General features: G+C 37.5%; 1 protein-coding gene and 1 long non-coding RNA gene across 2 annotated transcripts in view; both read left to right on the forward strand.

Annotated features, from left to right (window-relative positions):
- Window positions 1–2479: 2479 nt before the first annotated feature.
- Window positions 2480–5377, forward strand: LOC145820373 (uncharacterized). Its single transcript, XR_014361766.1, has 2 exons — window positions 2480–3792; window positions 5141–5377. It is a non-coding gene; the product is annotated as an uncharacterized LOC145820373 (long non-coding RNA).
- Window positions 5378–8143: 2766 nt separating this feature from the next.
- The window catches only part of LOC114297811 (large ribosomal subunit protein uL1c), a 45390-nt gene continuing 28983 nt past the window's right edge, over window positions 8144–24550 (forward strand). Inside the window, 4 exon segments of the mRNA XM_082915780.1 lie at window positions 8144–8348; window positions 8350–8520; window positions 9732–9910; window positions 10011–10066. Of these exon segments, the coding sequence (XP_082771906.1) occupies window positions 8163–8348; window positions 8350–8520; window positions 9732–9910; window positions 10011–10066 (592 nt within the window). The 5' untranslated portion in view covers window positions 8144–8162.

Consider the following 24550-nt stretch of genomic DNA (forward strand, 5'->3'; position numbering starts at 1 on the left):
TAAGTTAGAGGAGGTTCATAGCTTGGATAGTGTTTGCAACTCAGAGAAGGTTGGCCTTGTAATGGTAAATTTTTTCAAAAATACGGACAAAGATGGTGAAAACGGTTCGACTTCAAAAACACGCAGGAGTTTATGTTTCCTAAGGTTCAACAACGCAAGGCTGAACATCAATCATTTGTTCGGTAACACAAGCCTAAACATAAGTTATTTGTTCGAGAACACAGGTCCAAACAAGGGAATTTCTTAAATTTTGAAGGGGCAAACTTGTGCATATACGCAAAAGTTTACGTTTTCTAAGATTCGGGAACATAGGGTCAAACATCAGTCATATGTTCGGCAACACAAGTCTGGACATAGGTTATTTGTTTTGAAACACAGGTCCGAACAAGTGAATTTCTTAAAGTTTGATGAATCGAGAGAGAGAGGTTTCAAATCAACAGAGTAGCTTCTCTTCACTTGTGAAACTTGTCTTTCTTTCTATGAGATTCATCGTGAGAGAGAGAGAGAGCGACAAAGATACTACCGTAAGAGTGAGAAGAGATCTCTACGGTGAAATTCAAATTTGAACTTTTTAGGTTTTGGAAGATCAATGATTTTTAAGGGTGTGTTGAGGGGTGCGCATTTTAGTAGGTGCGAAATTTTTAAAAAGATAATTTTGGCATTATTGGGAGGTGAGAGAAATTTTAAGAATTTTGAAATTTATAAATGGAGGCCTATAAAAATGAAGAATTCAAAACAATAAATGAAATGCTAATAGCAACATTCATTCACGTTTTCCTTCGCTTCCCAACATGCAATTACGTTTCAATATTAATGCCTCCTCATACCCAAACTTCACTATAAAGACACCATCCTTGGTATAATGTCAAATAAGCTTATCCTTCACTATGCCTGTAGAGGGTTGGCAAGGCAATTTATTAAACTTGGAATTCAAACAAATAATTAAGAATATAAGGTTAATTTGGTATTTAATTGAATTTATTTATTCATCTCGTGGGAAATTAATGTTGTTTTAATTAGAAATTATGTGTATAATATATAATTTTTTTTTGATAAATAAAAAGAAAAAAATTAAGAGAAGCAAAAAAGAAAAAAAGGCAAAGGGCCAAAAGGGTATTAAAGACATTTTACTTGGAATTTGGAGAGAGCTTCCATTTGCACGCCAAAAAATTTTCAATTCACATCATTTTGCATTCATATATTAACTATGTATTAAGGTCATTTTTAATTCCTGTGTTGGGTTAGTTTATACAGAACTCTGCTCTAACTTTAGTTGGGCCCCCGTTGGTGGACAGTGGGATTGGTCTCCCAAGAATTACTCGAGGTGCACACAAACTGGCTCAGACACCCTGAGGTGTGGTTTGGGAAGTGGGTTGGCTTTTTGGCTTTTTTGGCTGTTTTAGCTTGGGCCTAAAAAGCCTGATTTAGGAAGGACTTTTGGCTTTTTTGATTTTTTTAGTTTTTTTGTGAGAGAAAAATATAATGATTATGGGTTGAATGTGATGTTTTATCTTATTGAAGCTAAAAAGCCTATTTTGTTTTTTGTGGCTATTTTAGCCCCAAATCCACCCAAACCCACTTCCCAAACAATGGTTGAATTATCAAAAAAAGAAAGGTCATTTTCAATTCATATTTTTTGGATAAGTTACACTCCCTCAACAATTGTTCTATATCATTTTACCCACGAAACTAAAATTTGTAGCACCTAACTCCCCTCATCTATTTATTTATTTATTTTTTCTTTTCAATTTAGACCTTCATAATGAAAATACCCTTTCATAGGGTAAATTACACTTTAGCCCATTGAACTATCATCCAATATCACTTTACACCTTCAACTGAAAAATGATACGTTGCCATTTTGAATTATAAGTTTACGTCAATGTAAATATTTTGTTAAGAATATGTTATTTAAATATATAAAAAATTGACATTTGACTTACACATAACATCTCGGATTAAATGCCTAAAATGACAATATCAATATGTTTGGTTTTGTTTTTAGAAACTATTTAAGTGTTTTTTTTTTTATTTATTTAATAAACCTCTTTAAATTTTTGAAAAATTTACCCATAAATCCTATATGAGGCAAAGTTAAACCATTTAGTCCTGATAGTTTTCTCATGGACCAATTAGTCCTCTTTTTTTGATAAGATTTATTTAATTGATATTGGTTCCATTTGAATTTACATGTATACCCTTTGTTTATTTTTTTTTTCCTAAATGGATTAAGAGACACGACACTCGAAAAACATGTCAAACGGAGCATGAACAAAATAGGGAGAAACACTATACATAACATTACGACACTAACAATTAGTTACTAGCTTCCATTCCACCACACAATGTGACGACCTGAAAAAAAAAAAAAAAAAAATTAGAGTGATCATGATCAAAATGTGTGGGGGCAATGGAATATTTTCTTTAGAGAGAAAAGAGGGGGACAAAATTTGGTGGAAATAAAATATACAATATATCTCTGTATCTGAGTGTTCAATTCGGTGGAAGGGCCCATGTTTGTGGGTGGAGAATTATTATGTTAGAGAGAGAGAAGTCCATACCCAGTGTGACTTAGAGAGAGAAAAGCTTGGTGAGTGATCTGGGTAGATGAGTTCTGACTATGAGCTAGCACCGATGGGGATCATCCCAGAAACAGCTTTCGAAGTTATGATCAGTGTTTTGTGCAAAGCTGGTCGTATTGAGCAGGCTTGCAAGTTGGCCGATGGGTTCTCTGCCACCTCCTCAAGTAAGCATGAGCTGATTTGGGTTGTTGGAGAACCAGTCTACGTGTTAGAGGAGTTGGCAAATCCTTGTAGGTCTATTAGAAAACAAACACACAAACACCCGAGCTCCGCGAAAACAAACACTTGACGAGTCCCGGATTTCTGTGAGTGAGAAAAATCTGGAGAGCTCGTAAACCCAACGAACCAACGATGTTCTTTGCTGGAGCTCCGAAAGCTGTGTATTGCACTGCTGCTGAGCTGCTGCGCCGGAGGTTGGTCGCCAATCTGTGTCTTTGCTGGTCCGACATGAGCTGAGGATGAAGCTTGTGACATGTCTCATGGTACTGGAGGAAGTATGCTGCTCATAAGGCACACTTATGCACGGTTGACAAGGTTGGTGAAATCTTTGAACGAGCTGTGCAATCTGCAACATACTGTGTCGCTATTATGATAATTTTAAGAAGTTTGTGGCCATTCTGGAAGAAGAGATGAAACAACATAACAACTACATTGATATGGAACCAGAAGCTGTTCCTGATGATGCAGTCTCGATGCTTGAAGATGAAGTCTCTTGTGTCATTAACAACCTGCTAGATCCTTCCACTGGCTTCTTTAGAAATAAAGCTCTGCAGAAATATATATCTATTGGGGGACAATTCTACCAGGAAGCTTGTGAGGTGGAAAAGAAAATTCATTGTTTCGAAACTAATATCCAGGGGCCTTATTTTCATGTAATGGCACTTGATGAAAATCAACTAGAAAATTGGCATTTCTACCTGGACTTTGTTGAGATGCAAGAAGATTTTTGATTGGGCTGTGAACCTTTATGAGAGATGCTTAATTCCTTGTGTTGTTTACCCTGAATTCTGGATGAGTTATGTTGAATTCATGGAAACCATGGGAGGGCGAGAGTTAGCAAATTTTGCACTAGGCCGAACAACAAAAATATTTCTGAAGTTCTTAAGGTTAAATTGATGAGCATCTCAAGAGGAGCATTTTAACCGGTGGAGATCAAAATCCAACAAAGTCGAAAATTGGAGTTTTGCTTGCTTCCTCTGCTTGGCTTGAGGTAGGGATTTTCTACACTCTAATATGGCTTTTAGCTTAGTTATTTGCTATTGTGTATAGATGATGAGATTTTGTTGTGGTATGAACAAACCTAAGATTTGGATTTGAAATTATAAAAGAGGGGTTTCTCGGTTTTGGACTCTATTGTGCATATGGGGTTTTGAAATGGGATTATTTATGTATAATTGATGAAATTGAGTTTTGGGGTTGTTATTTGAGAAAGAGGGAAAAATGTCCTAATTGGGATTAAATGAATTGTTTGTCAAAATAATGAAATTAATTATGGGAATATATAATTGAATTGGAAATGATGGAATTGGGTAGAAATGTAATTGAATGGTGTAGTTGGATTGATAAATCACTCGCCTATGGAAGATGTAATAATTTATCTGTTGATAGATTTATTTACCTGTTTAGTGATAATTGTTTTGGGCTATCGGTGGAGGATAGCCATGATTATTGTAGAACTGCATGATGATTAGGTAAATTGAAACTAATCAACTGAATTATGTCATTGAATATGACGGTCGGATTAACACATTGAATATGTGCTATAATTGATCATTGTATATGACAATGTGTTTAAATACATTGTATATGTATGTTTATTGGGAGGAGATAGGGGATGCACTCCACATATGATTTTGTTTATAAATACATTGCGTATGTATATTTGTTAGGGAGGAGAAAGGGGATGGACTCCATTTAAAGCAAGTTGGCCGGAGTGTCCTGGGTGAAAGACCCGAAAATCTTATATATACATGGGTGCCAATTCCCGCAGACGAAATATCCGTAAAATGGCATATTTGCGAAAACATACATGGGTGCCGATTCCCGCGGACGAAATATCTGTAAAATGGCATATTTGAGAAAATCATGTATATACATTGGTGCCAATTCCTGCGAACAAAATATCCGTAAAATGGCATATTTGAGAAAACATACATGGGTGCCGATTCCCGCGGATGAAATATCCGTAAAATGGCATATTTGAGAAAACATACATGGGTGCTGATTCCCGCGGACGAAATTTTCGTAAAATGGCAGATTTGAAGTGCTTATGTGTGTTTTGTATAATTGGAAAACCATTAAGTTGTAGTCTCATTTGGTTGTTAAAAGATAATGAATTTAACTCATGAATTGAGTAGTGTATATGAACTACAAATGAATAGATGGAACATAGGATAAGATTGGCCTCAGTGGCATATGGATATGTAGGCCTTTTGGATGCTTCCATATCGGTATTGTTTATATACGTGGTATTTATACCTTTGCTAAACTTCATAAATTGTGTTAGATTATTTCTACTGGGCTGTTAGCTCACCCTATACGGGAATATCATTTTTCAGGTGCAGGTGAGGTGTTACCTCCAACGCAATAGCATGGATGGACTCTCGGGAAGCAAGAGTTTCCTATTTATGCTTTATGTGTGCATGTTTGTTATTTGTAAAGCCAAGGGCTTAAGATGTAATGAGTGAGACTCAATTTGTGTAACCAAGCAATGTCTTGGAAAGATGAAAGCCAACAAGGCATTTAATTATTTGTTAAACAGTGAACTCTGATATATGAAAGTATGTTGTTTTTCATATTTATTCCGCATATGAGTTATCTTTATTGTAATATATTGGGGGTGTTACACACAATGTATCATTAAGAGACATACAAACCACAAGGGACATCAACAACATCACACAACTAGTTAAGACCGCAACAACCCTTCAGATTCAACATATCACACTGTTACTGCATTTCATTAGGATGAATGTCATTCATATCACATATTACACAACACATTGATTATTAATATTCCACATCGCCATTACCATAACCACACCCAGTACCAAAGGGACTACCATTGCCACATAACAACACACCCAAAGGAACTACCATTGCATCTACTAACATTCATAGCAAGTTATTTCGAAAGAATAGAATAAGCACTTCGGGTATTTCGACCATTTAGATCTGACTTTCGTTTGTTCATCTCATAATTCCCGTTTCAATGTTAATTGCTTACTTGTACATGAGTTTCAAGGCATATCTACAACGAGCATATATATATTAGAGTGTGATTTTTTCCATTTTAGTTGTTAGCGTACAATTAATCGAACGACATTCCTATAACATCAACCACAAAATTGTTAACTCATTCAAACGTACGCATTTTGAAATAAGTGATTCATGTCAATCGTTTAACATTGAAATGGGGATCCTCAGTTTGGAAAATGTGCATGTGTTTCACCAATTACCTACATTGCATACAAATATATGTATGTCAATTACTTTCCCAACGTCAAGCCAACAAACTCATCCCAAAATTTTCAAACTTCAGAGGCCTCATTTCAATGATAAGGGCTTCCTTCAAATGGCTTATTCCAAATGGCATTTGTTTTAGCAGGTACAATTCTTCTGGTTGATGTTGCACTTACGCCGTTCAATTAATCACACACGAACATATAAACTTACAAAATCATGCATCGAGATGACTACATATGAACACCAACCTCAACAACATCACCACATATTTGCCCCAACCATATTACAACACAACACGACAGACAGATCCCAACGTATAAAATATAACCATAGCAGTTGAATTTGTTAACATGTATGTTACTAGCATCACAGCCTAACTATCGAATAACCCATTCACAATCCACATCACCACCAACTAACATACAACTAAAAAAACAGGGGAAATGACACCCTGCCATGACACAATACCAGAATCAACACCACAACTACCCCTAACATTACAGTTATACCAAACACACCATAACAACTTCATATGGCCCAAAACCGCAAACGTATTCCAACCCACCAATTGCCAACAACAAGAATCACAAAGGAAATAGGCATTACACAACCATAACCTTTAGGGAAATCACAACACCCCACCCCTACCATTAACATCCGACAACATTACGCTAGAATTTCTAACATTACGAAACTGTAATCAAATAGAAACATACCATATTAGGTTCACAAATCAAGCGTTACGCAACATAGAAAACTAGAGATACAGAATCAAGCGTCAACATATCATCTTCCCACTGACATTGGAAACTCAAAAATTTCCATATCCGTCTCTTCCATTCCGATCAGTTAGGAAGGAAACCAAAAATCTCTACAGTAAGCTTTTGGGCAGAGACGTAAATTACACATCACCAAAACCCACATTTACCCCTATTAGCTGGTGCAACATGCTCTAAAAAATCGATCAATCTGTTATTAGCACTAGAATAGGACTTATTGGCTCATAAGATAAAAGTTAGGACTGAATGGATCAAACGTTAGAGATTTGGGATTTAATGGTGCATCACCCTAAATTTTTTTACTTTGTAAGTATATCTAATTTAGATGTATCTGAAAATTAAATATTTATGAAAAATAAAATAAAAGAATTCCTAAAGACAAAAAATATGAAAATATACCAAAATTTTTTTTTCACCTCTAATGTTTTTTTAAAAAAATTTCTTCACAAAAATTTACTTGTTAGGTGCATCTAATTTTTTTTTAAAAAAAAACTACTAAATTATGAAAAAAAATTAAAACTTTTATTTTTTTAATTAATTATATTAAAAAAAAAAGAAGGGGAAATTTATTTAGAAGTGTCATCCCGCAAAGTATGCACCAAATTTTCTTGTAAACTATTAAGTCCCATTGAATTTGAAAAGGTACACCATGAGATCTTTTCACTATATTTTTTGAATATTCCAAATGTGAATAGGCTTTATTTGTGTATTATTGTCTTATTAAATTTTTTCTCAAATGTGTCATTTTTAAAATGTGACAATGTGGCATCATTCTAATGTATACATTATTTGTCTTATTAAACTTTTGTTAAATATGTCATTCTTCTTAAAATGTAATAATAGAACATTTGTACATTATTGTCTTATTAAACTTTTGGCAAATATACTATTCTTAAAATGTGACAATGGAACATCATTCTAATGTGTCTACTATTGTCTTATTAAACTTTTTCCACATATGTCATTCTTTTCAAAATGGACAATGAGATATTTATGCATTATTATTTTATTAAACTTTTCGACAAATGTGTCATTTTAAAAATGTAACAATGAGACTTATTTTAATATGTGTATTATTATCTTATTACGTTTTCAAATATGAGTATATATTATTTGAGAGATTTTAATGTAAAATATGATATAAATTATAAAAATATTTACCGAACTAAATGGTCGATAGGTCATGAAAATAGGATTTACTAATAAATTTTCTAATAAAAAATTCTCATAAGGGTATTAATAAAAAATAAAAAAAAAAAAACTATGCGTGCACAACCTATCCCTAACGTTATCATCGTTTAGACAGAGACGGAGAGAAGTAGTTGGACTAACAAAAATGGCCTCCTCTGCAACTCCCTCCACTCTCATGCTATCCCACGGCGCTTCATCTCTTCTCCCCCAGCACCTCACCCCCTCTCTCTCCTTCAAACTCAAACCATGCTTCTTCAACTTCTCCAACACTTTCTCTCTCTACTCACTTGTCTTACATTTCACACAGAAAATCCAACAATTGGATTGATGTTTCTTCACCCAATTCCCCAGTTGTTGTGGCCGCTTTGTCTGCTGAAGCAGAGTTAGCAGAAGAAACTGAACAACTCCAAGAGGGTGTTGAGGGTGTTGTGGAAAGTGGTGTTGTTGTTATCCCAACTAAGCCCAAGAAAGGCAAAGCTGCATTGCCTCTCAAGAGTGACAGAGTATGTGTAATCTCATTACTTATTTCCCTTTCTCTTCAATTGTGGACACATTAGTGATTTAATTTGTTGGGTTTCTTTGATTTTCACATTTATTTTAACTGTGATTGTAAAAATTTTGGTTTCAAGAATCTTTTAATTGAGTTGGGGATAGATTGTGCTAATTAAGATCTACTTTAATTGGTTTTTATTTTGTTTTTCTTGGATTATGGATGTGTGTAGTGAATTACATATTGAATTTTGTTTGTGATGCAATCCAAATGCAAATCAAGAATCAAATTGAGAGAAAGAAGACAAATGCCCCAATTAGGGGTAAAACCCCTAAGGGCTAGAGAGAGAAACCAAGCTCTACTCCAATTTCAATATATATTCTTTATTTCAAAAACTCAGTACAATGGGTATTATATCACCTATTTATAGACTACAACAAGCAAGCTATTTAACATACACCTAGTCTATTTTATTCTACATCAGTTTGATTTCTGTTTATTTTGCAGTTTCAGTTATAGGAAACCTATATGAGAGATTGAAACCATGTATTGTGGGTGTATTATAGTCATTTATTTACTTGTTTTTGCTTGAGTTTTATCTTAATGACGACTTGAGAACTTCAATCCCTTAGAATCCTCCATTGTAGCGTCTGAAAAGGACTGTATGTCATATTTTTGTTTCTTCATTTCTTCATCTTTTGATTATCTACAAACTTTCGCTATATCTAGTGGTTTTGCCCTTTATTTATTTATTTAACTTTGGCTATACAGGTTGTGGTTGCAGTAGAGTATTAGTTCATTCTCAAGTTTTGAGAACACCTTTTTATGTCATAGTTCATGCTCATTTGAAAAGAATGCCTTTTATATAATCAGGTCTTGAATATTAACAATAATTCTGCAATTTTATCTGAATTCTCAAATTATTCAAAATGATTAAAAGCCCTTGTGTTTTAAATTATTATAAATTGTAAATTGTTATAGAACAAGAGCTAGAAGACCTCACGTTTAAAAATTCTTGACATATATTGCCTTTGTAAATCAGAAATTTGCTTTGCATGAATACCGAACGTGATATTTGTTACTGTGGTTGCTGGTCTTGTCTCCTCTTTTGTTTGTTTAAGTTGTCTACCCCTATACTTTCACATTCATGTCTCCTACTTTCACATTCATGTTGTTGCTGCGTTTTTAACTTACTCCTTATCCTCCTTTTGTTGGGATTATTAGAGGAGGTCTAAGAGATTCTTGGAAATTCAAAAATTGAGGGAAAACAAGAAAGAGTATGACTTAAAAACAGCAATATCATTGCTCAAGCAAATGGCAAGCACAAAGTTTGTAGAAACAGCTGAAGCTCATTTCCGTCTCAACATTGACCCATAATACAATGATCAACTGCTGAGGGCAACAGTGAGTTTTCCCTGCATTTGATTAATTGTAATGAGAAATATGGTAGCAATCTCATGGACTACAATTAGTTTCTGCTGTTATTCTATTTCTTTCGTGATTGGTGAATTTACCCAAGGGAACTGGACAGACGGTTAGAGTGGCTGTTCTCACTCAAGGTAGATACTTTTTCTTTTTCTTGACTTCTTTAATAAGTAATGTTCTGTTAAGAAAATGCATCAAATCGGTGCAACCATGTACATAGGATAGGATGCAGATGTATATTAGCAAGCAAAACAAGCCTGTAGGCTGTCTAAACAGAAAAATCAATATGGAAGGAGGATTTTCCCTAATCCCAGCTAACCAAATAAGGGGATCTCACATCAGCATGTTTTAATGCCAGATCAGGCAATTCCAGTCCTTCAAAAGATTGCCTATGTTACTCCATCCAAATACAAGCATGGAGGAGCTGTTGGAAATTGCGTACCTAGGCTAGGCATAAAGGAATTTAAAATTTATTTTTATTCTCAATCCCCAATGATTATATTTGTGATATATCTGAAACATAGATACAAACATCCATGGAAATAGTTTGAACAATACCTCAAACACAAAATTCAATTCCTTGCTTGATTTTTGAATTCACTCCAATTCAAAAGTAGTTCAAGCATCCGACCTCTAAAAGTCTTATAACAAAGGCATTGTCAAGCTCACAAGTATTCTAGAGAGACTGAGAGGCAGATGTCAATCTCTGGAGTGCTAGCTCTTATAATAGCTCTCATATTTGAGGACCAACTCTATCTTGTCCCACAAGGATTGATGATCTTCCTGATCTTATAACAAAGATGTTTTTTTGTTTTTGTTTTTTGATAAGTACGTTACAATGAACAAGTTATATCACAATTAACTCTTAATTGCAATAATCTCATTAATTAGCTCATGGTTTCAAAAAGCGGTGTTACGTAACGGTTGCGGCCGTTACGTAACTGTTGCGGTGGTAAGCGTTACCTATTACACCCGCTTTTGCAGTGCAACGGAAATTCACGTGTAATTGTTGTTTCGGTGTTACGTAATGGCCGTAGTGGTACTGTAATGGCCTGTTACACACCGTTACAATATTCTGAATAGCTTCCTTTCCAAAAAAAAAATTCTTACAAAAAAAGAACGAATACTCAAGTGATTCAAGTTCAAAGAAAAAAATCTTGTATGAATTTTTTTTCTTTATAATTCTTTTTTTTTAATTTTTCTTTCATTACATTAGCATGTAAAATAAAAAATATATAAACAATGGTTGTATTTATTTTTATAATCATTTCATTTAATATTTAATTGTAAATATTTTTTATTTTGTTACTATAATGTGTTGTCTAAAAAATGTCTTAAAAAAAATCTCAAAAATAATTTTTGCATATGGCACGATTCTTATTTTTATAATCATTTCATTAAATACTTAATTGTAAATAATTTTATTTAGTTAGCTGTAAAGTGTTGCCTAAAAAAATGTCTTTTAAAAAAAATCATTAGCTCAAAAATAATTTTTGTTTATGGCACAATTTTTTTTTATTTTTTATTTTTTTATAATCATTTCATTTAATAATTGTAAATATTTTTTATTTAGTTAGTTCAGGTATTGGTCAAAAATAATTTTATAGACGTTTAAAATCAATTATTCTTAAAGTTATTAACTATTGAAATAAAATGTAAAAAGTTCCTTTTATAGTGATTTAAAAATGTGAAATATATTGGATTATACTTAAAAACTAACAAAAATTGATCAAAATCTATTTTAAACCCTAATAAATTTGATTTAAAAAAAAATATGCGTATCGGTAAGTTTTTTTCAAATTGTGCAAAAAATTAAAAAATTCATGGTTTCGGTTACCACAACCGTTACTTTACGGCCTTTATACTCCGCAACTGCAACCATTATGGCGACCTCAACCGCTTTTCGAAACTCTTAATTAATTTAAATCCCTGATTAACACTTAATTTGGATTAACTCTTTTCATTCCATTATATTACATGTCCTTATTGTGTGTGAAATTTTAGGTTCACACTTATTTGTGTAGTAGAAATAATATAAATTCTTGATATTTATTATGAATTTTAAATGTCCCATGGAACATTTCCTTGGGCTTCCACAAATCTTGAGTGACACCAAGCAACATATTATGAACATACCAGATATTATGAATATACAAAATGACCCCTTCAAACAGTTACCATACATTCAATCCTTTCATCGTATAATGTCTCAAAAGGTCATTAGGACATTGAGGTTTGTCAAACCCCTAACTCAATCATGTGTCTAATCTAATGCATATCAACTTGTATTGGTGAAATTGGAAACTCCCTTCTAATTATTACTTTGCCTTGACAAAGGTATTTCTCAAGTTATAGCCTAAAAGATCACATATATTCTATGTCTTTACTTGAGAGTGACGGATCAATTCTTAAACATTCACTTGCCTTCATGGGTGTCTCACTAACTCCTATCTATACAGGTTCATATTTCGTTGTTAGAATATAAACATATTGTATTGTCAAAACTTAGCAATGCACACACAAGATAATCATGATGTTCTCAGTCTAAGGGTTGCACACACAACTATAGCATATAAGTGAACTAGATATGTTCCTGGGTGGTCACTTGTTCTCTAACAAGCACACACATGGTTGTTTGATTGTCCCGCACAAGTGACTTGAGACTACTCCCTCTTCCAATTGAACAAGCATAACACATGCTGGTCCATTTGGTTTGGATTGCTAACATCCAAATAGTAATCGTATAACTAGGAACTTTTAAGAATAAAATACTGAGAAGTACATGTCTCTCAATTTTAACTCTGAAGACATAAATTTTGAACTTTAATTGTATGGACTTACAATGTAAACAATTGCACAAAAAAGATAGTATGATATAATAAAACTTTTCCCTTTATTAATTAAATGACAAGGGGTTTTTAGGGCACACCACTAATAGGAGCCCACCATCCGTCAATGTTTAACTCTTATCCTCACTTGACGATCACTCTGAGTTGTCAACTCTAGTAAGGTATATCTTAAATAATGAAAACAAAATAAGGGTTTAGGCTTTAGCCAATAGGTTATCAACCTTTTTTTGGATTTCCTTTGAATACTTTCCCATTTCATCAAATTGTCAAGATCATAATTCTTTCCAATGTTGATATGTATCAAGGGAAAAAGAGAAGGGACACTTTAGGAAGGCCTTGGTCAATTATTGGCTAGGAATATTACTAGAATAGAATCAAACCTTAAAATTTTTACGTTTTGTGCCTTCTTGCGACAAAGTAAGCCTTCTACCCCTTTGGCATCTACTAGAGTGGGATAAAGCGTGGCGATGTTTCCACCATGTCAACGTCTCATTCTTGTAAGGCCTTATACAACTAGGCCAAACCACTATACCATCTACTCCACTAACATTGCTTGGTGCCATGGCTTCCTTATATGATGTGATTTTGAAGAGAGTTGGAACTATTAGTCCGTGGATCTACCATATAGTAGTCATCATGAAATCTCATCTTTGCAAATTTCCTACCGAAAAGTAAATATGTTTGGAGAATTCTTCTCAGCTATTCCTTTAGTTCTTCCATAATTTCACCCCAAAAGACTTGTATACACTACCCTTATCTTCCTCAGCATATCTCCCTAGCCATTTTCTAAAATGCTTTGTTTAAAAACCTCAGTTTCCTAAGTCCCAATCCTTCATCCTTTAGTAATACTTGAATTCATTCTCAATACAAAAGTGATGTAGGAAGAAGAAAAATGTAGAAGGACAGAAGAATAAACCTGGGATTTTGGGTGTGCAATTTACTTGCCAATCCACCCCCCCAACCCAACCCGCTACCCGTAGTTTAAGAAAGGTTATTCTCTTGAAAGTATCAGTATTGACATGTTGGATAGGGATAGAGCTCATCTATTGTAGTACCTATGCAGCTATGCTACTTAAAAACATTGTTTATCGGACCTCCATTATTGACGGTTGTGGTTATTGTTAGTATGGTGTGGAATGTCATTGGGTTGTTGGATTTTGTTATTGACAGGAGTCACGAAATTTCATGAAATTTCCTTAAGGGGGAAGATTGTAACATTCTGTTGTAGGAGATTGCTTGAGCGATCAATTGGTCGCTCGAGTGGTGATTCGAGGCTCCCAGTATCTTGCCTGTTTACAGGCAAGACCGCTCAAGCAATCAAGTCTTTACTCGAGCGTAGATGTGAGACTCCTAGTACTTTTATTGTAGATTTGCAAAACTTCTGTGACATTGTATTTACCGCTAGAGCAGTGAAGTGTTTCGCTCGAGCGGTATGCTCGAAATCTCTTCATCACTCCCATTCCTGTAGTCTTCATAGATGACAAATACATCTTTGAAGTAGAGAGGAGGTAGAGGAATAAATTGCAATATGAGCAATCAAAACTGCCAGGTAGTCACTCCTCAAAAATCACCCAATCTAAATATATCAAAATTATTATTTTATTATTTTTATCAATGCTAACAGTGTCACAATCTCCTCATCTCCTCACAACAGAGCCTGTGTATTACTTATAATATATGGGGAGGTTGGGCTATGTTTATTTTATTTTATTTTTATTTTTTATCATATTAGTTTTCCCTTTTAAATGTAGAAAATCACAAAAAAAAAAGCATTGAATTTGAAAAAAGTTTAAAAAAGATGAAGCATTTCCCTATCAAATTTGATAAAAAGAAAATATTGGGATAAGAGAGGAAATTTTTAAAAGATTTTGATGTAAGGATTGGAGTATTTCATATCATATCTAACTTTTTATTCAAATTTGGAGTCAAAGTAAATGAAAAAATTGGTGAAGGGTTGGAGATGTTCTAACTTGATGAAGGTTGAAGATGAAGAGGCCAAATTAATTTCTTAAATATATATATATATATATATATTATTGAAAAACAAGAGAATTCCATTTCAAGTGTTCTCACTGTTGGTCTCTTGCCAAGTTGGCATGGCAATTTGAAACTGGCCCAACGGGGACCCGATCCCCCGATCCCAAATTGAACGGTTTTTTCCCCAAAAATACCCCTGACGGGACGGGGATGGTATTCAAAAATCAATCCCCGATCAATTTCGGGCCGGGGACAATGATAACTGTCCAAGCCAAGGCCCTAGCCTTGTTTGTCCCTGACGTGATATATATATACTTTCTACGTACTGTTTCTCTCTCTTCCTCACAGTCTTTGATCTCTTTCTTCCTCACCGTCTCTCATCTCTCTCTCCCTCTCACTCACTCAGAGTCTCTCTCTCTCACTCTCGCAACTCTCCTTCTCCTCAGCGCCACCGCCTCTGTCGTCTCGCACCGCCGTCCTCCTCCGTTGTTCGTCACAGTCACCGCCGTCCACCTCTGTTGTCCATTGCCCCCGATTTCCTCTGTCGTTTGTTGTAGTCACCATCACCGATCTCAGATCTGTTTGATGACATACAGATCTCAGATTTGTGTTGATGATGCACACTCAGATCTGTGTTGATGTGTATGTATACATGTACGTGTGTGTGTGCGTGTCTCTATTTGTCCTTTTTTTTTTGGTAGGTGATACACACAGTGTTGATGATGATTTTGTTGTTGATGATAATTTTGTCACCACTTGATGATTTTGTTGATGTTGAAAGTTGTTAATGATGTTGAAATAGATTTGGGAGAGGAATTTTCGGGGTTGGGGAAACCCGATCCCTGTTAGGGGGCGGGGATGGTGACAGGTTTCCTGTCGGGGATCAGGACCGGGGACGGGGAGTGTGATCCTTGGCCCCACCCCGTTGCCATTCCTATTGCCAACCAACCACTGTATTCTTCTTCATAGAGGGATTTTGGGTCTATGTTCGGAATTTAAGGTGGTTTTGTATGCTACTTGTTTTTTTCTATTCTTTATTATCCCTTCCCCATGTTTATTTATTGATTGTAATGATTCACATTATTATTCATAAACTCTTTTTGTTTTCTGATAAAAAAAATAAAAATAAAAATAAAAATCATATTGCAGAATGGTAATTTGTTTTCACTTTTACAACCCAGACATAGTTAGGATCACATGCCCAATCACAATAATCAATCATATATTTCTTTTTCTTTTTTAATTTTTGGGTCGGAGCATCGATTACTTACCTAGAATTTATGTATTTTCACCATGAATCATTAATGCCTTTTTGCTTCGTCTACATATGTTGTTTGGTCTCCATTTTGTGGCAGTCACTAACCCAATTACTTTTCAATTTTCAGCAATTTTTCTGCTTAAGTGGTGATGTCTATGGATGACAGTGTGGTTTAAGGCTTCTTTAATTTTGAAGTTCTATTTCTTTCTTTCCGCTCTTCCAAAGCTCAATGTAAGCATTCTCAAATCTTACTCTGTTTCTCAAATATTCTTTCTTTCTTTTATTTTTGTAAAATTGTTTCTCCACTTACGATTTTGAACTGATGAAGTAGAACATGAGTGAGGTTTGTTAAGTATTTAAATTCCTAACCTCATTTATTTGGTAGACTCATCAAATAATGGTTTGTGACATGATTTTCATTTTGTTCATTGAAGTCTAAAAGGAGACGAGCATGTTCTCGTTTGTATGTGTAGCTTTTGAAATGGATTCTACTTCAAACTCTACTCTTAAATCAACATTGGAATATGTGAAGTGCAGCACCTTCTGCTTGCATCACACACATGCCACTATATTGGGCATACTTGTGGTTATGCATGTACAACTAAAACAATTTTTTTCAAATGAAAAAAAGAATCGAATTATGGATTGCACAAATATTGTTTCATCGTGTTGGTTGTACGAAGTGTTTGTTTGCTTTTGTACCAGTGTTTATTTTTTGTAGTCCTACCTCACACGTCCTTTATACAGCTTTCATTAATAAGAATTCTTCACATGAAGTAAATGAGCCAGTTTATCCATTATATATCTTGAGCTATGAAGCACGGATACTTCAAATGGGGTGACGTATCCGTATCGTATCCGTATCGGATACTTATTAAAAGTATCGGATACTTCTTAATTATTTTTTCATTAATTTTGGAGTATCGGATACTTAATTTTGAAGTATCGGATACTCCAAGTTATGCTTACTTGTTTTATGAAATTAGAATTGTAACATTTCTTGCATAGTAATATAATATAATATAATTGCAAGTATAAATATAAGAATATTTTTATAATATTTTGTTAAGTTCTTCGATGAGAAGAGTATAGTGAGTTAAATAATAGAATTTATCAAATTGATGTATCTTAATTATTTCATGCATGTCCTCTATAACTACATAGAAAGCAAGAATTAACAAGAGAATATAATAATGGTAAAATTAAATATCAATAAATAAATAAGCAAGTAAACTTGAATATAATATTTTTCACTAGTGTCAAAGGAAAAAACCATAGGGACAAATTGCGAATTGTTCTATTATTGTAATATAAATATATTAAACTTGATATTGAAATGAAACATTTGCAAGACCTATTAAAAATTTAAAAAGTAAACAAGCTACTAGCTTAAATTAATACAAAATTCTTAAAATATAGTATTTTGCATTATAAAATTACACTGTGGTTTCTCAACGTTCTTTAGTTTATGTGTAACTCACTATTAATAATTTAAAAAAATATATTTTTCACAAACGTATCCTAGCCGTACCTGTATCCTATTTTTTTAAATTTTGTCGTATCGCTGTATCCGTATCGTGTCGTATCCGTATCTCATATCCGTATCTATGCTTCCTAGATCCTGAGAGTCTATCAAGAATTGACCTATTGAACACTATAGCGATCCCGGATTTACCCTTGTTGTATAGTGATCCGGACATGTGTCCGTGGATGTTGGTTGTTGTTTATTATCATGTTTGCATCCTTTGTACCTTGTATAGTGAGTTATGGGATGTGTTGGGCAGGTTTGTTACAGGTTGGTTGTGTTTGGGAGCCTAGTGTTGCTGCCCAGATTTTTGGTCCTTTGCTCGAGCGAGGAGTTTGTCGCTCGAGCGAGAGTAGTGTTGCCCCGGTTCTGGACCTGAGAGTTGTAGTTTCTGGCTCGAGCGAGCTTTTCGTGGCTCGAGCGGTCTGGGTTTTTCTTCGCTCGATCGAGAACTTCTTGGCTCGAGCGAGAGTTTTTTGTGTCTGGTAGCTCGAGCGACCAATCCTTCGCTCGAGCGAGCGTGTTTTATATCAGCGGACAGCAGCGTCTAAAACATCACTTTTTCAGTCCTTTTCTTTGATTAAACCCTAAATCCGACACCCTCTCTCTCTAAACTTGCACTCTCTCTAAGATTTGATCTCCCTAAGTGTTGAATCTAGCCTAGGGCCTTTGTTAAAAAGATAGAGGGCGTTGAGAGCTTCGATTTAATCTGAAAAAGTTTGGATTTGGAGCAAGTTGATCTTGGAGTCTTCATCTCCTTTTTGGCTTAAACTTTAAGGTAGGGATATCCTACTCCTCTCTATGGGTTTTGTCTTTAAATTTTGGTATTTTGAGATGTTGGGCTTGGTTTGGTAAATATGTGAAAGTTTGGGGCTTTTGTGTAATTTTACAAAAGTTGGGGTTTTATTCATAATAAACCTAGATGCATGTTTGGCATAGAAAAATAGAATGATTGTTGAATCATTGATGAAAATGGGACCTAAGGGTTGAAATGGTAATTATGGAAAATGGCCTAATTACATTGTTTAATTAATTGGGATAATTAATTGGTGAGAAATGAGGAAATGAAATGTTGATTGAATATCCATTTGTGCATTTATTTTCTGTTTAGAAATAACTGCTTTGGGCTATCGGTGGAGGATAGTCGAGATTGTTGTAGACAATGCATGATGATTAGGTAAACGGAAACTAATCAATGGAATGTGTCATGGAACTTGACGGTTGATAGAATACATTAATTGTGTGTATTGTGTGATTGTATATAGAACCAATGTGTTTATATACGTTATGTGTAGAGGAGGAGATAGGGGATGTACTCCGCGGTTTAGGGGAAGATAGGGGATGTACCTCTAAACCGGATAGGTATTGGGAGGAGATAGGGGATGAACTCCGTAGACAGAGCTCATATGCTTGTCTAGAGAAGTGAAGATAGAGCTCATATGCTTATCTTTGTGAAGTGAAGTGTGGATACAGCTTGTATGCTTATCTGTGGATATTGTTGATATACATATCTGTTGTGAAGTGTGGATACAGCTTGTATGCTTATCTGTGGATATTGTTGATATACATATCTGTTGAGAATGTGGATATAGCTTTTATGCTTATCTGAATGTGAGATATAGTTTTTATACATATCTGTGGAAATGATGATAGAGCTAGCATGCTTATCTATTGAAAAAGGGAAAATGAAAAGCAATTGGGACTTGTAAGTCGTTGACATAAATATGTAATTTATGTGATTGTATCAGTGTTGACCAACTATCAATTGCTAATGTTTTAGTCATTGTCCATGGTTGGTTTAGTGTATTTCTACTGGGCTGTGGCTCACCCTATATGGGAATATCATTTTCAGGTACAGGAAGCATGCCACCTCCAAGGACATAGCTGGGAGGCTAGTGGCGGGCATAGTTTTGTCGTTTTACTTTTGATGTATTACATGTAATTTCAAGCCAAGGGCTTAATGTGTAAACGAGTTAGAACTCTTTGTTGTAACCAAGTGTTAACTTGGAAAGCTGTAAGCCCGTAGGGCATTTTGTTATGAGGTTAACATGTAATACTTATGTAATGGAACTCTAATGAATGAAAGAATGTGGTTAGTTTATATGTAAATGCATGTCTTATCTGATGGGTTTATTGTTATTATTTTGAGGGCGTTACAACTTGGTATCAGAGCGTACCGGGTTCGAATACTTTGGGTACGTGGGAAGTGATTAGGATCACAATGGGTTTGTCTCGCTTGATAGAGACTTAGATGTAGTATCATATGCTATGTGCTTAAGTGATAACATGCTTATGTGACTATGTGGGTATGGGATTTAATTTCTGGGATGTTGATTGGATCCTTGAGTTTCTGGAAGTCTTGTTGGAAAAGCACTTGATCAATGCTGTTTCTAACCGGAACTCTAGTAACGCCTCGGGACTATCATTATCCGGAAATGAAGTTCGTAAGTGCTTATGTGTTTATGTGCTTATGTGGAGTGAATTACAGTTGTCCATGCATTAGGACGTGAGTGTTTAGTTTCGGCACACTTATGAATGTGCTAACGTTCTGTGTTACCTTTATTAGGATGTCAGGACGAGGAAGAGGTGCTAGGCGTGGTAGACCTGCGAGGCAGGAAGTACCGTTACAGGGTGAGATTCCGGCAGTGCAGGAGGGAGTTGGGCAGGCCAATGTGGCCGAGCCAGTGGGTCAGCAGGCTATGGGTGCCTTGGCCAGAGAGATAGCAGGAGCTTTGGGTATTCTTAGAGCTGGGAATCAGGCAGCTGAGACAGGGCCTTCCTTCTTGAAGAGGGAGTTCTTTCGGTGTAATCCGGACGAGTTTATCGGGGATCCTAAAGAGCCGCTTAAGGCAGATGAATGGCTCGAACAGACAACGAAGACGTTTGAGATGCTTGGCATCGAGGACGGAGCACTGAAAGTGACCTTGGCATCCTTCCAGCTGAAGGGAGATGCGGGTCAATGGTGGAAGTACGAGAAAGCTCGTGTTGGTGGTACTTGGGAGGCGTTTATAAATGCTTTTCAGGAGAGGTTTTTATCAGCAGCGGCTAGGGAAAAGCTGAGGGATCAGTTTAGCCGGCTTAATCAGCAGGGCTTGTCAGTGGCCGAGTTTGAGGCTACTTTTACCAGTCTGTCTAGGTTTGCACCTGAACTGGTGGCGTCTGAGGAACGCCGTTGCTATGAGTTTGAGCGGAAGTTGAGGCGGGGCCTCAAGTTGAGAATTGGTGGGTCTTATATTCGAGAGTATAGACACCTGGTAGATGCTGCAGCTCATATGGAGCTTATGATGCAGGAGGAGGATGAGGGTCAGAGAGGCTCCAAGAGGAGCCAGGATAGTCAGAGTGATGGCAGGAGACAGAAGGGTAATAACCCTCAGCAGTCTCAGGGTGCAGTCTCTAGATCGACCTTTCCAGTGCCTAGTGTAGGCTCGGGGAGAGGCAGTCAGGGGGAATTCACTTGTTACAAGTGTGGCCAGCTGGGTCACAAGGTATCTGTTTGCCCGCAGAAGGGTGGGGGTCAGAAAGCTGCTTCTTCTTCAGCTAGACCGCAGAGTCAGAGTTTGGGCAGGGGGCAGCTCTTGACTTGTTATCAGTGTGGACAACCTGGGCACATGAAAAGGTTTTGCCCACAGTTGAGTGCCACTTCGGGAGCGTCTGGTTCTAGGCAGACGCAGGGTTTTCAGCCAGCTCAGTCTGTGCAGGCCTCGAGGGCCAATCCGGGAGTTTCGTCATCCCAGTCTGTGCAGCAGTCTTTTGCTCCGAGAGGTGAGCAGGTAGACCAGGGGCCTACGGGGCGCGTGTATGCTGTTACCGCGCAGGATTTAGTACCAGCTCCATCAGTAGTGAGAGGTACTTTTCTGTTTTGCAATTCAGTTGCTAGTGTGTTGATAGACACGGGTGCATCTCATTCTTTTGTATCTGCTGCATTTGCATCTGTTTTGGAATTGGAGTTAGCACAGTTAGCATCTCCTATTTGTGTGGTATCGCCTTTGGGTGGTGAGTTGATCCTAAAACAGGGTGTTAGAGGATGTGATATAGAGGTCGCCGATTATAGGCTTCCTTTTCCGTTTGTTGTCATGCCCATGAAGGGTTTTGATGTTATTTTGGGTATGGACTGGTTATCGTCATACCGGGCTGTTATTGATTGCTACCGCCAGAGGGTTACATTATGTACCTTGAGCGGGGAGTGGTTCCATTTCTTGGGAGACCGGGTTGGTAGTGTTTTGCCACCGGGGTATGACTCGCGAGGGCGAAGTGAGCTTAGTAGTCTACTTGCTAGCTTTGAGAGTAGTAAGTGTGATGAGACACTGATTGTGTTACCGAGGGTGGTTTGTGAGTATTCGGATGTCTTTCCCGAAGATCTTGTTAGTTTGCCACCTCACCGAGAGATAGAGTTCTCTATTGATTTAGTGCCTGGTACGGCGCCGATTTCTATGGCACCTTACCGTTTTGCTCCAGCAGAGTTGGTTGAGTTGAAAGTTCAGCTCCAGGAATTGCTCGATAAGGGCTTTGTTCGCCCTAGTGTTTCACCGTGGGGAGCACCGGCCCTCTTTGTTAAAAAGAAAGATGGTGCCTTGAGATTGTGTATAGACTACCGGAAGTTGAATCGGGCTACGGTTAAGAATAAGTATCCTATGCCCCGTATAGATGATTTGTTTGACCAGTTGAAGGGTTCCCGTTGTTTCTCTAAGATAGACTTGAGATCGGGTTACCACCAGTTGAGGGTCAGGGATGAGGACATTCCGAAGACGGCATTCCGTACGCGGTATGGCCATTATGAGTTTCTGGTGATGCCATTTGGGCTTACCAATGCACCGGCAGTCTTTATGGACTTGATGAACCGGGTTTTCCGGGAGTTCTTAGATCGATTTGTGGTTGTCTTTGTGGATGACATCCTTATCTATTCATCTTCTGAGGAGGAGCACGAGGCACACTTGAGAGTGGTGCTTGAGTTACTTAGAGCCCATAGACTGTATGCCAAGTTTGGGAAGTGTGAGTTCTGGCTGGGGGAAGTCAAATTCTTAGGCCACGTGGTATCCGGGGAAGGGGTGTCTGTTGATACATCCAAGGTTGAGGCAGTGCAAGATTGGGCACAGCCTAAGAGTGTGTTTGAGATCCGCAGTTTTCTGGGATTAGCTGGGTATTACCGTCGGTTTGTGAAAGATTTCTCCAGGTTAGCGTCACCGTTGACTAGACTGACTCGGAAGGGAGTCAAGTTTGTGTGGAGTGAGACTTGTGAAAAGTCGTTCCAAGAGTTGAAAGTTAGATTGACCACCGCTCCGGTATTGACTATTCCGGAGAGAGGGTTGGGTTATGCGGTTTATTGTGATGCCTCACGAGAGGGTTTGGGTTGTGTGTTGATGCAGGAGGGGAAAGTGGTAGCTTACGGCTCACGTCAGTTGAAAATACACGAGAAGAATTACCCCACACACGACCTAGAGTTAGCAGCTGTGATCTTTGCCTTGAAAATCTGGAGGCACTACCTTTATGGTGAGAGGTTCGAGGTATTCTCGGATCACAAGAGTTTGAAGTATCTGTTTACACAGAGAGACTTGAATCTGAGGCAGAGGAGATGGATGGAGTTCATCGAGGATTATGATTTTGAGTTGCATTATCATCCGGGAAAGGCCAATGTTGTGGCTGATGCCCTTAGTAGGAAAACCATTAGTGATGTAGCTTGTATAGCCATCCGGGAATGGGAGATGTTGGGAGCACTTGGCGAGTTTGATTTGCTACTGGGCGAATCTGTTGAGACTGCGGTCTTGTTTTCTGTTGTTGCGCAGCCTACACTTGTGATTAGAGTGTTAGAGGCACAGAGAGGTGACCTTGAGGTAGAATCCCTCCGAGAGAAGATCTCCAGTGGGAAAATTGAGAAGGGTTTGACGGTGTATCCCGACCTGAGTGTGAGATACCGAGACCGTTTGTTTGTACCGGAGGCTTGCCGAGAGGAGGTACTCCGAGAGTTTCACCATTCGTGCCTTGCGGTGCATCCGGGAGGTACTAAGATGTATCAGGATTTGGGTCGCCAGTTTTGGTGGCGGGGTATGAAGAAAGATGTGGCTGTCTTCGTATCGAAATGCCTTACTTGCCAGCAAGTGAAGGCCGAGCATCAGAGGCCAGCGGGTTTGTTGCAACCTTTGCCTATTGCCGAGTGGAAGTGGGAGCATGTCACTATGGACTTCGTTGTAGGTCTTCCGAGGACTCAACGGGGTAGTGATGCTATTTGGGTGGTTGTAGACCGGTTGACTAAGTCGGCGCACTTTATTCCTATGCGCGTGAGAGATTCGGTAGATCATCTTGCCGATTTGTATATTCGGGACGTAGTGAGATTGCACGGGGTCCCAGTGACGATCGTCTCAGATAGAGATCCTCGTTTTACTGCCAGGTTGTGGCAGAGTTTGCAGAGTGCCTTGGGCACTAAGTTGACCTTTAGTACGGCCTATCATCCTCAGACTGATGGGCAGTCCGAGCGTACTATTCAGATCCTCGAGGATATGCTTCGGGGTTGTGTCCTGGACTTCAGCGGGACGTGGGAGAGGCACTTGCCATTGGTAGAGTTTGCCTACAACAACAGTTTTCAGTCTAGCATCGGTATGGCACCGTTTGAGGCCTTGTATGGCCGACCGTGTAGGTCTCCAGTTTGTTGGGCCGAGGTGGGTGATGCACCTTTGTTGGGTCCGGAATTGGTTAGGGAGACGACGGAGAAAGTCGAGCTTATCCGTAGGAGGCTTGTTACAGCCCAGAGTCGACAAAAGAGTTATGCCGACCGTAGGAGGAGACCTTTGGCGTTTGAGGTAGGTGATCATGTCTTTCTGAAAATATCACCTAGGCGAGGTCTGATGAGGTTTGGGAAGAGTGGGAAGTTATCCCCTCGGTTTATTGGTCCTTTTGAGATCCTTGAGAGGATAGGTGAGGTTGCTTATCGTTTAGCCTTACCGCCGCAGTTGTCCGGAGTGCATGACGTGTTTCATGTGAGTATGCTTCGGAAGTATGAGCCAGATCCATCACATGT

Source organism: Camellia sinensis, chromosome 2, assembly GCF_055761805.1.
Source record: "Camellia sinensis isolate YWXY chromosome 2, ASM5576180v1, whole genome shotgun sequence".
In the NCBI taxonomy this organism is placed as follows: domain Eukaryota; kingdom Viridiplantae; phylum Streptophyta; class Magnoliopsida; order Ericales; family Theaceae; genus Camellia; species Camellia sinensis.